Below are 16,614 nucleotides of genomic sequence, written 5' to 3'. Positions count from 1 at the left end.
CTATTTTGTGGTGAACCCACTCGCAACACAAGCATAGCTAGCCACAAAAGTAAGAAAGAAACAGTATTTATTCGATGTAATGTACAAAATAAAATAATCATAATAAAACTAAACAGCAGGCGAATCACGAGGGGTCAAAGGGTGCTTTAAAAAAATGTTTAAATTAATAATTGACGTTTTATACGTCCAGGGTTACAGCACTTACAGCGCCCTCTAACGAATGTTAAAGCATTAGCTAATATGGTACATAACTGATAACACACCAAACCTACTGTTTTGCTTAATAAAATATGATTCGAATTAAGATAGTTAATTTAACTTCTTAGTTAAATTTTATTACCCTTGCAATCGATGTCGTTTACATCTTAGTTAAACTAGAACTTCGACCACGCACCGAGAGATGGCGCTTATTTCAGTAAAATAACGTTTACACTAGTTTTCAGCACACCTTCATACGAGTAGTGAACGAATAGGAGAGCTACCCACAGAAAACAATTCGGGTTTACCGGATTTTACTCACCAGTAGCGCTAATTTATAATACTTAGGTCTCATTTGACACCATATGCATAGCACGATAGCTTCTCCAATGACATCCACGCACGAAGAAACAACGGCATGGTGTAGTTATGAAATGGACGAAAAAATTAGAGTTAGACAGCCGTTGGATTCGGGCCCCGTAGGCCCCTATTTCCGATTGGGCACCCTGACCAACCTGCTTTCAATGTATTTTCTGCCGCCATGTGATTCCCCACTTTAAACCACAGTATTCCTAACACAAACAATAACAAATACATGAAAAAAACACTTACCTTTGTATGCTGCAGTTTCTTGAAGGAACGCGCCGCGCCATAATTCTTGAATGCCCACCGCCGCAGGTTAAAGACGGCCTGCCCGTGCCTACGACAAAATAAATACATATTGTAGCTATTGCTATCTACTAGCTATGATCTATTGATCATGAATGAATACAGCGAAAAGTTACCGTATATTTCGAACCAATAAAATAATTCAAATTTCCTAAATCACACTAACGCAAAGGCGGGTAGGAAGTGCTTATTTTTCACCACTTTAAATTCTCCATGAGTTCAGCGTAAGGGATAAGATAAAATAGGTTCTAATAGTCATAATAAGTACCTACTTAGAAAACTTCACTTTCCACTTACCCTAAACTAAACTATACTCAACAGGTGCACACATAATTTTTATACATTTCATTACTTTACACTGTACAAATAATCAACTTGAATAAAAAAATAGCAATTTCACTAACCTTTGACTGCTGATTCTTGAAAGAAACGGGACGCCGCGCCGTATTCTTTCTTTGTATGCCGGACCAGCAAGCAAGTTAAAGACGGCCTGGTCTCCGGTCTTCAGGAACTTGACATCAAAGGGAATCATTCTTCCATTGTCCAAGGTCTGTCTCGTTTTCTTTGACCACATCACACGCATCTGTTGAACGACTTGTCGTGCATGGGAAGGTTGAAGGCACAAGAGCGCGCGGCAGGTCAACCAAGCTTTGGACCGGTCAGGTTAAACCCACACTCAATGGCCCACTAACAGAGTGTACAAGAAAGGCTGCAGTGCTGAAGGAATGGCGACGGATTGCGAGAAACCAGGAGTGATGACCACGACCACTCTGCCAAGAGTGTAGTGACGAAGAAGCTGGGACCTACGACAAAATAAGTAAATCTTAGCTTAAAAACAGTCCGTAGGTACATAAGCTAATAAAAACCATGAATGTTTAAGAAATTAGTATTTGCGGGTAATTTTATTTCGCATTATTATATACCTACCTACTTAGCAACAGAACATTGGGAATCGCAAAGATTGATAGGAAGTACTTTTTTCATTATTACTAGACATGCACATTAATTCAGCGTAAAGAATTAGATATTGTTCTGTACACAGTCATACCTACCTAATTAGAAAACTTAACTTTTCACCTACCTTCCACTTTTCAACAGGTGCACCAAGTTATGGATTAAAATTATTTTATACCACCACTTTAATGTTATAAATTCCATTTACACTGCATAATAATCCACTTGAACAAGATATTTCGCGACCACTCCAAGATTACAAAGAACATTACAATTTCACTTTCAACTCAACAAAAAAAGCTGCGAGTTATTCAACAACCGTCAAAAATTTAAAATGTCAAATGTCACGCCACGATTAATCTTTACAGTGTTGGCAATATGAGAAAACTGATTTTAATTTTAGTTACAGCTAAAATGAACTTTACGCTCTTACAATAAGGAAATGTCATTGTAATGGCGGCGGGAAAATTAAGGCTGTATTCAGTGAAAGATGTCGCTTCTCTTTGAAGTCAAATTAGAAACTTTTAGATTGAAAACTACTGTATACATTCCAAATCTTATACGGAAAACTTTAAATTAAAAGAAAAAAAATGAAATTAATACAATTTATTGAATTTTGAAGATAAAATTAAATAAAAATCTAATTATTTGAGAACCAATATTTGTGTAAATACTCGATCACGGTTTTTTAGACGGTTGTTTTTTATTAAAATACTAGCTGACCCGGCGAACTTCGTACCGCCTTAGCGTAGAGATTTTCTTTATATTTTTTTCCGTAAAAACCTTGTACAGAGTATTAGAAAACTACAAAAAAAAAACAGCCAAATCGGTCAAGCCGTTTTCATGTTATGTCGTGACAACGGAAAACGGGTTTCATTTTTATATATAATATAGATTAATTTTATGGACTAAAATAATTAAAATTTATAGAATAATTAATTTTTAATCATTTGGGATGATGCAATGAAACGTAATAATTACTTACGCTACAGACAATTTTGACGACGGCTTCATTAGTGCTCCTGATATAAAAATCCTGCTTTTTATAAATGTCTTTGATAATTTTACTTAGCTCCTTTTATATTATTTTTTTAATGTACAAGTTCAAAACTTACTAAACTAAGCTAGGCTACTTACTACGAGTCTGGTACCACAACGGACAGAAAAATAAATACTTTCTTTTGTAAATACTTACGTGTACATTTTACACCCACACCAGATTATGTTCATGCACACAACACATTAATATTATACGGGAATCGAACCCGCAAACTCTGGCATATTGGTCTAATATGCGAACCACTAAACTACACAACCGTCAATGATTTATATGATGTATCACAAACTACTTAAATAGTAACTAAAATAAAATAAAACTACACAAAAATACGGTCACATCCATCGTTTATTATCCTGAGGACTTAAACATTTACTTCCATTCATATAGAAATCAAATATACAAACAATACAACACATCCTCAACACCGAATCTATAGAAACGCATATCCAACATTGTAAGAAAATTTCGACTCCCTCTAACTAATAATAAAATACTAAAGTCTTGTCACTGTAAAGGCAATTTTATATTTACAGAATAATCTCAACCCCTTACATAGCCACAAAGTTTAACTTAAAAATAATTAAGTACAATAGATTTGGTGGTAAAATGCATAATAATCTCTCTATGAAACTAGAAAATCATTCAGTTTTCTATTTTGCACTGGAAAAACTTAAAATTCACAGCAACAAAAATATTGCTATACACTTTGTATACCTTACTGAATATCTTTCACAGAAATGAAGGTGATTCCTGTATCTACTCTACTTGTAGGTATTGTTCGAACAAAAATCTTTACAGATCAATTTGTAAGAACTTCCAAAATAATTCCATGCTAAAAGTCACCAGCTAACTGCACCCAACCAAATGGATTTTAAACTTTATTTAACCTTACTTACAAGGTTGATTTCTTGGTAGATTGCTGTGCTGGTGACTGAAAATATCAATTTATCATTTTAATAATATAAAAATATTACTTCCTAACTAAAAACTAAGAATATTTGTAATGAAGCTAATTACAACATGCATAGACTAGATACTAAAATAACTGTAATATGCTACGCAAACATAATTATTATATTTTGTCATGTTCCATAACCATTTTCAAAATACTGATAGAAAATGCTTCATAAAATATAAAATAATTTACATAATAAACTTTGGTTCTACATTATCTATTTACAAAAAACAATTAAATGACATAAAACATTTAAATATAATAAAGACTATTTACAAAATAAAAATATTATGCAATACTTTGATCGACAGTTTATAAACTGTATAATATAAAAATAAATAAAGTAAAAACAATGTGTAGAGTTAGTACTTACTAATTTTGTGATGATAATAGATACATAGTATTTTAAATGCATAATGCAATAATCTTCTACTTAAATGACTATTGTCACTACATAAATTGTGAGTACATAATACAAACATCTGTTTGCACTCAACCAAATCCCGAGAGTGCAGCGATTTGATGAACAATATAAAAATAATTAGGACGCGTTCGGATATCCACCACCATCTACGAAAGTTTAAATCTGATCTTTTTACGATTACCTACTCTACTCTCTACATTACTAGAAAAATAACAGACATTATATTCCTACACCACAATATTTTCACTGAACCACTTTATAAGGCACTTTGAAATCACACACAGCTTATTAGGTGGGAAAAAAATACAAAAAACATTCCTGACAAAAGTTTTAAATGTGTAACGTTTTACAGAGTTGATCATCGTAAATTAATATGAGTTTAATCTCAAAATCAGTCGTCATCTGCATTTACAACGCAATGTCAACTCTTGAAACTGCTCACGATTTAAGAGGTTCATCGTCATTGAAATCGCATAACATTATTACAATGACAGTCGCAGTTTCAAAACCATTCAAGCTACTTACATGAATTACAGTACCAACTTTAGATTCAACTCTTTTTCAGCTGTATTTCTTGTGAACCTTCTAACCAAATTTCCAAAACCTCTAGTGACACTAAAATTCACCGTTTCCTTTGGTCGATGCAATCAGAAGCGATCGTCGCTCTTTAACTACCTACCAAATGAAACCTTAACCAGTACAAAACCTACTTTAGAAGTAACTCCTACTTGATAAAGGGGAGGAATACACTCTCCAGCTCCAGTATCTATCAAGTTTCACGAGCACTGGTCTACTAATGCCCGTTTTCACCATCAATCCTTCATTGGTCTACTAAATCCACATCCCATTTAATGAAGAGGGGGTTTTACAGTACCTATCAAATCTTACAAGTACTAACTAGTATACCAGTAGTACTCCTAGTTTTTACACCATATCTACTTGTTCAATTCGAAGTTTTACACTCTCCAGCTCACTATCTATCAAGTTTTACGAACACTGGTCTACTATGTCCATCTCCTAAAGGTATTACACTATCCAACAATTTACAAGAACTACTCTACCAAGTGCATCTCCCACTTAATGAAGGGGTTTTTATGCTAAAGCCTGGTCCGTGAGCACATAGAATCCCGTCCAATGACTCCAAGCTACCCATCCCTATCGCTCGCGCGTAATTATATTGCTGTCGCGCTCGCACACTCACTGCGGGCGCCCGTCGCACAGTCGCGACAGCAACATAATAACGCGCGAGTGATAGGGATGGGTAGCTTGGGGTCATTGGACGGGATTCTACGTGCTCACGGACCAGGCTTTACCAAGTGCATCGCCCACTTAATGAAGGAGTTTTTATGCTAGTCAATATTTATAAAAATCTCTCAGGCACTAGTCTACCATCTCATATTTTATAAAAGGGAGATTTTACACTATTATCCAGTACCTATCGTCTCAACATCACTAGTCTACCGAGTCCATCTCGAGTAGGGTTGCCAGGTCCTAAAACACAAAAGCCGGACTCTGTGCTTCATTTGGCCGGACATTTTACCCTAAAAGCCGGATATGTCACGGGGGGGGAGGGGTGTGCAATTAGTGTCATAGCTTACGAATGAATACTATCATCATCGGTTGCCCAACATCCTGATGCGTGCGCTTGATATTATTCTGTAGCTCGACTCGCCTGGCGCGGCAACCACATAAAAAGCCTAACAAAAGCCGGACAGGCCGGACAAGACAATTTTTGGCCGGACACGACCGTAAAAAGCCAAACATCCGGCTTTAGCCGGACAGCTGGCAACCCTAATCTCGAGGCTTTACACAATTTTACAAGCACTAGGTACCCTACAGTCTACCATTATCCTACTTGATGAAAGGAAACTCGCTGTCGCTTTCGTCTCCGGACCCGTCGTAACTCGAAGGCGGCGTGTCGAGCTGCGGCAGGCCGAGGTCCAGGTACTCCTGGTTGGCGGTCACCGTCAGGATCTTGTCCAGGTCTTCCACCAGCTCGGTGAAGGACGGCCGGTCGCCGGGCGAGAACGACCAGCATTCACGCATCAGCATGTAACTGGAAATGACACGTTGGGGTTTGATAAACGAAAAAATAAAGGGAAATAAATGAGTTATTCCAAGAATGTCGTTCTCACACCGTTATTAGCTAAAAAAAACGTTCTGTTACCGGCGAGAGGCAGCTCGTAAGTTAATTCGTAGCCAGGCTCAGACTCCGAAGGCTTATCCAGGATGATCATAATTACAGTATAAATTCCTCCACGCAAGCTGAAGGTTACGATGATTATAATAAAACAGGGCTTGTCCAGTATTACAGTACAGGCACAGTACAGGGTTAGACCCTGAGGTCTAATCTTTAAAAGTATCAATAAGTTAACATCCCAAAGTAGCAGCAGAATAGTTTTTCCATGTATTGGGCAATGGATTTCATCATAGAATTAGTTCTGTACTGAGTACTTAATAAAATAACGTCTGAGCCCTGTTATAGGATCAAAGTTTTCGTCAATACAAATCAAACGAGGGGTTGTGTTGTTTTCTTGCGAATTTCTAGGGCCCCCACCCAGCGTCATCATCAGATCCTGGACCCAGTTGTATACTAAAATCTGCGCCAAACTATGAACATAAGGCAGATAGTCCGATAGTAAAATTATCAGCTGTATAGAAGACTAGCGGCCGCCCGCGACGTCGTACGCGTGGATCCCGTTTTACCCCCTTCATCTATCTTACGCGGTTTAGATTTTTTCATACAAATGTTTTTTCCCGCTAACTCCCGTTTCCGTAGGAATTTTGCAATATCCTGTTGTAACTAAGCTTTAAGTTTACTAAGGTACCTGCATGCCAAACTTCAAGCGTCTAACTTAAGGGGTTTAGATTTTTCATACAAAAGGATTTTCCTGCTAATTCCCGTTCCCGTGGGAATTTCGGGAATTCCTTTCTTAGTGCACCTCTACGGTACCTAGGCTACGTCCCTTCCAAATTTCAAGTGCCTACGTTAAGCCGTTTAGGCTGTGCGTTGATATGTCAGTGAGTCAGTTTCTTCTTTTATATTTAGAACTAGCTTTCCGCCCGCGGCTTCGCCCGCGTGGAATTTTGTCTGTCACAGAAAAACTTTATCGCGCGCGTCCCTGTTTCAAAAACCGGGATAAAAACTATCCTATGTTCTTTCCCGGGACTCAAACTATCTCTATGCCAAATTTCATCAAAATCGGTTGCGAGGTTTAAGCGGGAAAGCGTAACAGACAGACAGACAGTACAGACAGACAAACAGACAGAGTTACTTTCGCATTTATAATATTAATATAATATTAATATTAGTTGGGATAGCGGCCCGCCCGCGACTTCGTACGCGTGGATCCCGTTATCCCCTTTAAATTTTTCCTGAATTTTCTTTACTATAAACCTCACGGAGCCCGAGACCTTTCCAACGAATGCAAAACCGTGGAAATCGGTTCGTGCGTTCTGGAGTTATAGCGTCAGGGAGGAAAACCCGACTTATTTTTATATAGTAGATTATAATAATCGTGACTCACATCTCGAGGCTGCAGCAGGGCGGCTTCTCCATGCGGTGTCCGGCGCTGAGGTGCTGGTACATGTACTGGCCCGGCACCGCGGGGTACGGCGTGCCGCCCAGCGTCATGATCTCCCACAGCAGCACGCCGAACGACCAGCTGCGGACGAATAATATGTTCATAGGTATACGAGTAGGTCGAGTGGTCGCTTACTATGGGCCTCATAAGAAGGCTCAAGGTCACCCAAAGGGCGATGGAGCGGGCTATGCTCGGAGTTTCCCTGCGTGATCGAATCAGAAATGAGGAGATCCGCAGGAGAACCGGAGTAACCGACATAGCTCGCAGAATTGCTAAAATCAAGTGGCAGTGGGCGGAGCACATAGCTCGTAGAACTGATGGCCGTTGGGGCAGGAAAGTTCTTGAGTGGCGACCACGCACGAGCCGGAAGACTAGGTGGACCGACGATCTGGTGAAGGTCGCGGGAAGAGCCTGGATGCGGGCAGCGCAGGACCGTTCATAGTGGAAAACCTTGGGGGAGGCCTTTGTCCAGCAATGGACGTCTTTCGGCTGAAACGAACGAACGAACGAGGTATACCAATGAAGATCGGTCAGGAGAATGAGTCCAAGCTGGAAGCACTAATGTTTTAGGTATACATTAGACCTGTGCACCTACCATGAGTTTACGTTAGGTGTGCTCGCTAGCGAATATCTCTATGAAGATTTTGTTTCTTGAAAGTAGCCGCTAGGGGCGCTGCACAATATGTCATACAATTAATGTCATTTTTTTACGCAGTCGCTAGCGAGCACATCTAACGTAAACTCATGGTAAGCACACTGTTAGGAGAATGAGTACAAGCTGGAAGAGCAATAATCTACTGGAATCGATCATCACTTTCCTTCAGGTGAGAATGTGAAATGCAGACCAAGAAATTCCTCTTTGTGGATAAAAAAATCAACGTGACGAGGCTCCAGATGAATTCAAGTTAGCGGTTTATTAACTACAAAAATCCATTACGTTTCAGCCAAATGTCGTTCACTGCTGGACAAAGGCCACCCCCAAGAATTCCCACAACGACCGCTCTTGCTAATTATATGTCACAGGGATAGGATATGGATTCTCTTCTCTAGGTGACGGCCAGAAGGTTGAAGGTGCTTTTGACAACGGATAACGGCTTGGCATTGCGGACCATTCCACTCTGAACTTTTGCGTTATTGTTGCCTGATATAATATTTAAAGATTAACGACCCCAATCCAAATATCTAAGTTCAACGCAATGAAATCATCTCCATAAACTTACACGTTAGTCTGCGTCGTTCGCGCTCACTTTGATACTTTAATACAAGAATATCTCAGCTCAACACAAGAATGTCTCAGCTCAACACAAGAATATCTCAGCTCAACACAATAATAAACTTACACATCAGTCTGCGTCGTGAACACCTTGTGGTACAAGGACTCGGGCGCCATCCACCGGACGGGCAGGCGGCCCTCGGTCTTCTTGCGGTAGTAGTCGTTGCTGTGCACGTCCTTGGCCAGCCCGAAGTCCGCGATCTTGAGCACGCACTCGTCTGAGACCAGCACGTTGCGGGCAGCCAGGTCCCTGTGTATGCACTGGAAACAAATCGCAAATACCCTTAGAGCGCTTTCACATTTAAGCGATTTTGCAGCGCGACAAACGCGCTGTCGAAAATTTCATGCTATGTGACAGCGGATGCAGGGCCGGATCGTGAATTTGTGGGGCCCTGGGCTGAAACTTCTTATGACGTTGTCACGTAAAATTATCGTCCGTAAACCGACTTTACAGACATTTTTTTTTTTCAAATTATGGCCTACTTTTTAGCGGGATCTAGGGGCCCCTTGTAACCCCGGGGCCCTGGGCTGCAGCCCAATCAGCCCATAGGTAGATCCGGCCCTGAGCGGATGCATGCCTTCACATTATAAAAACGCCGCTGCTGTCACGCTTCTAACGCCCCAATGTGAAAGCGCTCTTAATCATGGGCGTAATTCTCGCAAGAAATGTGTAAACTCAACTAAATGTTACTAAATGCTACAGTTGCTTTGAAGGGGCTAAGTCAAACGATCTGACCTAAAAAATCTTTGTTTGGTAACCAACATTAAGGTTGGGTTTAGATAGCGCTGTGTAAAAAACTTCAATCAATAACCCTCCTGACGCAGTCGGGTAAAAAGCGGATATCTTGACTTCTCTTTGCATTTAATTTCACCTACTCGTACATGTCATGATATTAAGAAATTGATCAATTACTTTTAGCGTATCTATTATGGTCGTTAAGGCTTTACTTAATTTTACTGCCGCAACATTTTGCTGGAAGAAGAAATTGCTAAGAAAATACTTACTCTTCGCGATGCTAAATATTCCATTCCTCTTGCGACTTGGTAAGAGAAGGAGACAAGATCCTTCTGTGTGAGGGTCTTCTTTTCTTTGAGAGGTTCTGTGTCTGACTCATATCTGAAAATTTTAAAATTAAAACTTTGAAGTGATTTATATGAGCAATGACAATTTAAAAAAATTAAATATCATCATCAATATTTTTATTTGGCCAAGGGTCTATTACTCCTAAGTATTATTTGGCCTATTATGTACAACTTTTTCTTAAATAATCAGGAGAATAAAGTACGTTACACGACATTGATTAATTTTCAGCGTACTTAGGACACGGAAGGTTCATCATTTTTATCAGGTCACTTATTTTACACTGCAAGGGCATGACCTTTTCTAATTTATCAGAAGCAATGGAGGATTTGGCGTACCTACCTACATTTCTCACGCTGCACACAGGTGAAATAAACGTAATTTGTGGCCAAAATTAAAAAAAGCAAAGTTACTCCGATTCTAAATTAGTAACCTAATATAGGAACAAGACATATGGTGCCATCTATAAATGATATTTAAAAAGTTTAACACTTTTTATCCAGATACCCACAACATTTGATTTAAACAGTTTTTCTTGTTGAGTAATTTATTTTAATTTTTAGCTCTTGTTTAACAACAACGTTTAACTTTTATTTAGTTGATATTTGGTATAAAACATATGGATTCTATACTTCCAGGTTAGTTTATTATTTCTGTATTACTAAACAGTCTACATTACTTACTATGGTTTAGATATATAGGTTTGTATAGAAGTCTATAATTTTAACAGTTAATTTTTTTTAAACAGTGAAAAAGTTCATGATCAAGCGCGATCAACCCGTTTCTTTTACATATTTCGAAAGAACATATCTATGGATTTCATATGACACCAAAATTAGCTGCGTCAAACTGCGTCACCTAAACAAAATATTGCAAAACTGTAAATTTTTATAAATTTTAAAAATACTCATAATATGTTTTCAGGCAGTTCCCAGAATAGCATTCCATTAGTATTCCCTATCCTTAAGATGTAATAAAACTTTTAAAAGAACCAAAAATAAATTCTGCATCGTAATTGTATTTTTTTTAATTTATCAAATTTTTAACAAATTATTAGTAAGACTAAATACATCAATGAAAACATTTGTTTGTTTTTCTATTTAAATCACCTTTAAACTATTATGTTAGACAGACTACAGCAATATATAGGCATAAACACACTTAACGTAATTTTGGCCAACTTTTGATCAATTTTCACCTGTGTGCGCTGGCCAGACGATCCTCAAAAACTCATGTAGATTTCAGTCAGGTGAGTACGATGACATAAGCAGCCCGCAGACTAGAGGGCATACCTAGTATTGGCTTTAGACTAGAATCAAAGAAACTCTTTCGCCAAACCGGGGGGTTTCGCATGGAGATAGTTTCCTCATAGCTCTCTCCATGATGACAGAGCGGATGGCGGGCACTAGCAGCTAAGAAACTTTTTCAAAACCCACCTGTTCCCAGGGCGGTGGTTCCTCAGGAATTCCCGGAGGTTTCCATTCGGCGCGTACTCCACGATGACATAGAGCGGGCCGTCCTGCGTGCAGCAGCCGAGCAGGTTGATGATGTTGACGTGCTTGCCGATCATCTTCATCATCTCCATCTCAGATACCAGAGCCATCATTTCCGCGTCAGTGTGGCCCTCTGGAACACAAATCATGATTCAATTTAGTATTTTTATTTAGAAAAAAGTTTAGTTTTTTTTATCCACAACGAGTATGCTCTTGGCCTGTATCTCACCTGATGGTAAGTGATGATCAGGCCGAAGGTGGAAGCGAGTTTCACTCGGTTTCCTCAACCATGGAGGATCTGACTATCTCACATCTAACTGATTATGCTGTCAACATTGTTGTTGTGACGACAGACTTAGGTAAGATAGCTAGCCAGGCGGACTTAGAACAAGCCCTACCACCAGCCAAACCGAACAGAAAAATCTGCGCCCACTGGGAATCGAACCCGGGACCTCCGCGTCTGAAGTAGGTGGTCTTACCACTAGATCACAGAGTATTGAAGGAACAGGAGTTGACCAAAAATGTGACTTTTAATTGGAACCAAGTGGCGTTGAAAGTTAGCAATTCTGCGGGCTATGTCGGTTACTTTGGTTCTCCTCATTTCTGATTCGATCAAGCAGGGAAACTCCGAGGATATAACCCCAAGATTTCCAAGCGTGTTCATCATCATTATCATCATCGGGTCATTTTGACTCCACTGCAGGAGCGACCCTCTTCAAAATTAAAATGGAGGATTTGGTCTACACTCCCCACGCTGGCCAGACGGGTTGGTAACCAAGCATCTTACTTTTTAACATTTTCCCAAATTCTCCTTCTTCCAGCACTTTGCCCAGTTCTAGCGAGGCACGCGGAAATGACCCCTTTTTTTTATCCACAACGAGGAAGCTCTTGGCCTGTATCTCACCTGATGGTAAGTGACGATCAGGCCGAAGGTGGAAGCGAGCTTCACCCGGAATCCTCAACCACGGAGGAACTGGCTATCTTACCTCTAACTGCCGGAACACAACAATGCTGTTAAAATTGTTGTAATGGCGACAAACTTAGGTAAGATGGTAGTAGCTAGCCAGGCGGACCCTCCTTACAATACCAAGATTTCCAAGGTCTTACCTTTTAACATCTTAACAGCTACTACCGACCGCACTCCTGGCTTCAATATGCCCACACACCTTCCCGAACTCCCCTTCTCCCAGCACCTTGCCTAAGGCCAGGGACGCGCGCGGCACCTCCCAGTCGACGTCAACTGGCAGCTCGTACTCCAACATTAACATCGACAATCCACCTATTGGGGGGCCTGCCCACACTACGTCTTCCTTCACTCGAGAACTTTTCTGCCCCAGCGGCCATCAGCTCTGCGAGCTATGTGCCCTACACACTGCCACTTGATTTTAGTCAACTACGGAAATAATCCCAAGTTTTCCAAGTTACCTTTTAACATTTTAGTTCTACGAGAGATATGTTCCCCTGTCAACTGCTACTTGATTTTAGCAATTCAGCGGGCTAGTCAGTCACTTTTCCTGCGGATCTCCTCATTTCTGATCTACTTAATCCCAAGATTTCCAAGGTTCTTACCTTTTAACATCTTAACGGCCACCACCGACCGCACTCCTGGCTTCAATATGCCCACGCATTCCGCCTTCACGACCTTCCCGAACTCTCCTTCTCCCAGCACTTTGCCCAAGGCTAGGGACGCGCGCGGCACCTCCCAGTCGACGTCAACTGGTAGCTCGTACTCAGACAGCATCGACAATTCTCCTAGTGGGGGGCCTGCCTACACTACGTCTTCCTTCACTCGAGAACTTTCCTGCCCCAGCGGCCATCAGTTACGCGAGCTATGTGCCCTACCCACTGCCACTTGATTTTAGTCAACTACGGAAATAATCCCAAGTTTTCCAAGTTACCTTTTAACATTTTAGTTCTACGAGAGATATGTGCCCCGCCAACTGCTACTTGATTTTAGCAATTCAGCGGGCTAGTCAGTCACTTTTCCTGCGGATCTCCTCATTTTTGATCTACTTAATCCTAAGATTTCCAAGTGTCTTACCTTTTAACATCTTAACAGCTACCACCGACCGCACTCCTGGTTTCAATATGCCCACACATTCCGCCTTCACGACCTTCCCGAACTCCCCTTCGCCCAGCACTTTGCCCAAGGCGAGTGACGCGCGCGGCACCTCCCAGTCGACGTCAACTGGTAGCTCGTATTCTGACATCAGCATGGACTCGTGGTTGCCTTGCACTTGCGATAGCTTCTGTTTCTCGATCTTCACCACTGGCATTAACTGGGGATTGAAATTATGATTACTTTCGGTGATTTGGATATTGAATTCAAGATGATCAAAATTAAGAATCTTTTCAACTTAAAGAGGGCCACTTTTAGAGGTTTTAGTTCAGTGGCCAAATTACTGATGGGATAGGTAATGGCGAGGAAAAACCAATAGTCTGCGTCGTAAATTTTATCTACTTCGAGTTGATACAAAAGTTGGTAAATCTGGCTCGGCATGGAACTTAGAAGACCTATGCTCGTTTTCACCATTAATCCCTAATTTTTAAGTGACCCCTATGAAAACAAAATTCATATTATTTGTTATCATAGGGGTCACTTAAAAATTAAGGATTGATGGTGAAAACGGGCACTACTCTTCTAACACTAAACGATTATCGAAGTTAAATCATCATCAGGTCATTTAGTCTCCACAGCAGGAGCATGACTCTCTCTATTACCTCTCTCCATATTTATTATAGACAGACCTATACTATCTACGATGACCAGACGATTTGGGTAAATGAAAATAAATACCATGTAAACTAGCCCTGTAACCTATTGTCAACTGTCACCCAACTTTAATACTCAAGTAATTAGTTAACTATGCTGTAACTTACCAAGCCATCAGCCGTGCTGTTCACCGTGCCATTCATCGCGGGCTTCTCCACCGTGACCTTCTTCGTCCAGTGCGTCACGATAACAGCCCGCGCCGTCTCTATGGCCAGTTGCTTCTTTATCTTCTCTCGCTTCAGCTTCTTGAACACCATGACGACTATGATGGCCGCCACGAAGAATGCAGCGCCGAGGACGGCGGTTAAGATGTTGATGAGGAGCGCGTGCTTTCGGTGGTCGACGGGCTCTTTTTCTGGGATAGCTGAAAATGTTTATGCTATTCAATATTTATGAATTTACTAGCGACCCGCCCCGGCTTCGCACAGTTGCAATGGAATTTCCCGGCTTTTCTCTTCTTTAATATGCATGTTCTATACCTACAAACCTTCCTTTTGAGTCACTCTATCTATTTTAAAAAAAAACATCAAAATCCGTTGCGTGGTTCTAAAGATCGTTGCGTGGTTCTAAAGAGACAGACAGCGGAAAGAGACTTTATTTTATATTATGTAGTGATGTAGTGATTGTGATTGCAGAAAAGTTCTCCAGTGGCTACCACGGGTCGGAACACAGGTGGACCGGTGATATGGTGGAAGTCGCGTGTTACATTAATCTGACACATTTAATCCCTTTGTAAACTTTGATTTGAAATTCGTCCGTAATAATTTCTTGTTACTGACGACCGATGGGGCAGCAAGGTTCTGGAGTGGAGGCCACGTACCGGAAAACGCAGCGTGGGACGTCCACCCACAAGGTGGACCGACGACCTGATAAAAGTAGCAGGGAGCCGCTGTATGCAGGCCGCTACTAACCGTGTGATGTGGAAATTATTGGGGGAGGCCTATTTTCAACAGTGGACAACCTGTGACGGAAATGATGTTGATGATTACTTACATTCAAGTACAGTGAGGTACCCCTTCGCGGTGGTGTTGCCCAAAGTGTTGAGCGCCACACACACGTACCAGCCTTCGTCTTCTTTCGTCACGTTGTAAATTGTCAGCTGTTCGGGTCTGTCTGACGCATTATCGCTCTGGAAATGCAGAGTATACCTTTGATGTCATTGCATTTTTAAGTTAACACACACATACTTGTCACACACACTATTAGAAAACAAAGCATAATTCTAAAAAGGTTTAAAAATTACAGGATTCTTTGAAATGAGTCAACGGACTTGAAATATGAATTAGTCATTCGATCTAAAAATTTAGACGGTACTTACCTTAATTTTTTTTACACTAGTCCATGCAAGACGCCAACAAAATACAGCTACAGTATTGAAATGCAATTTGACAACAAAGCACACGCAACACTCAAAATGTTGTTACCAGAAAACTTAAACTTGAACCTTTTCAAAACATCGATGTTTTGAGTGAGATCCTTTGAGATCTCGAGAGCAAGGTTAAGGACTATTAGCTGAAGTTTTCTGGCAAAACAAAAGATTGTATCAATGCCATGCAACATTCCAAGCGCCACACGCACACCGGCCGTTGGTGAGCCCTCACCGCCACGATCTTGCTGCTATCGTTGGTAATGATCACCTCCTTGGCGGAGGGATCGTCCACCGTGTCATTGTACAGCCGCTGGTCCTTCCTGAAGAACATCCAGTACACCCAGGGATGCATATCCGTCAGGAACTCGCAACTGAACCTAGCCGTCTCCCCGATCAGCCGGGTCTGATTCTCAGCGCCTTGCGTCAACACCGGCTTGGCGTATAGACGCTCTACAAAAACGTACCTATGTTATTGCTAGTGGAAATGCTTACAGGAAATTGTCTAATGTTAGTCACAATATACATGAAATTTTTATTGTTAATAATTCTATTTAGTTACAATTAACCACAATATTGCCACCACCAATGCCGTCACCTATTTTACCGCCTCCTAAATTTGGACATAGATACCATTTACCAATTGTGTATTATGATAAGGACAAATATTTTTTCCCGTTAGTTACAATAAACGAATGATGTATCTTGCAAAACTATAGCACTTGCTTCATCATCAACACTTGATGAAACTGGCATTATTGACCAAAATTTGAACTTTAGCATG

The 16,614-nt window shown here is 40.7% G+C and overlaps 1 protein-coding gene across 3 annotated transcripts in view; it reads right to left on the bottom strand.

The window, feature by feature from the left end:
* Positions 1–5,941: 5,941 nt before the first annotated feature.
* Btl (fibroblast growth factor receptor) overlaps positions 5,942–16,614 on the bottom strand; it is a 115,029-nt gene continuing 104,356 nt past the window's right edge. For 2 of the 3 annotated variants that reach the window (XM_028302135.1, XM_028302127.1), the window contains 9 exons: positions 16,066–16,283; positions 15,458–15,593; positions 14,572–14,828; positions 13,733–13,970; positions 11,635–11,824; positions 10,123–10,234; positions 9,185–9,378; positions 7,788–7,925; positions 5,942–6,316 (listed from right to left, as the gene is read on the bottom strand). In XM_028302135.1, coding sequence (XP_028157936.1) covers positions 6,112–6,316; positions 7,788–7,925; positions 9,185–9,378; positions 10,123–10,234; positions 11,635–11,824; positions 13,733–13,970; positions 14,572–14,828; positions 15,458–15,593; positions 16,066–16,283 — 1,688 coding nt within the window. In that variant the 3' untranslated portion in view covers positions 5,942–6,111. The remainder of the gene's footprint in view (positions 6,317–7,787; positions 7,926–9,184; positions 9,379–10,122; positions 10,235–11,634; positions 11,825–13,732; positions 13,971–14,571; positions 14,829–15,457; positions 15,594–16,065; positions 16,284–16,614) is intronic. The other variant, XM_028302144.1, reaches the window with a different exon arrangement.

This window comes from Ostrinia furnacalis, unplaced genomic scaffold (assembly GCF_004193835.3).
Source record: "Ostrinia furnacalis isolate ACB-3 unplaced genomic scaffold, ASM419383v2 OfSCF0077, whole genome shotgun sequence".
NCBI classification, from domain to species: domain Eukaryota; kingdom Metazoa; phylum Arthropoda; class Insecta; order Lepidoptera; family Crambidae; genus Ostrinia; species Ostrinia furnacalis.
This window is presented reverse-complemented; position numbering and strand designations above follow the sequence as displayed.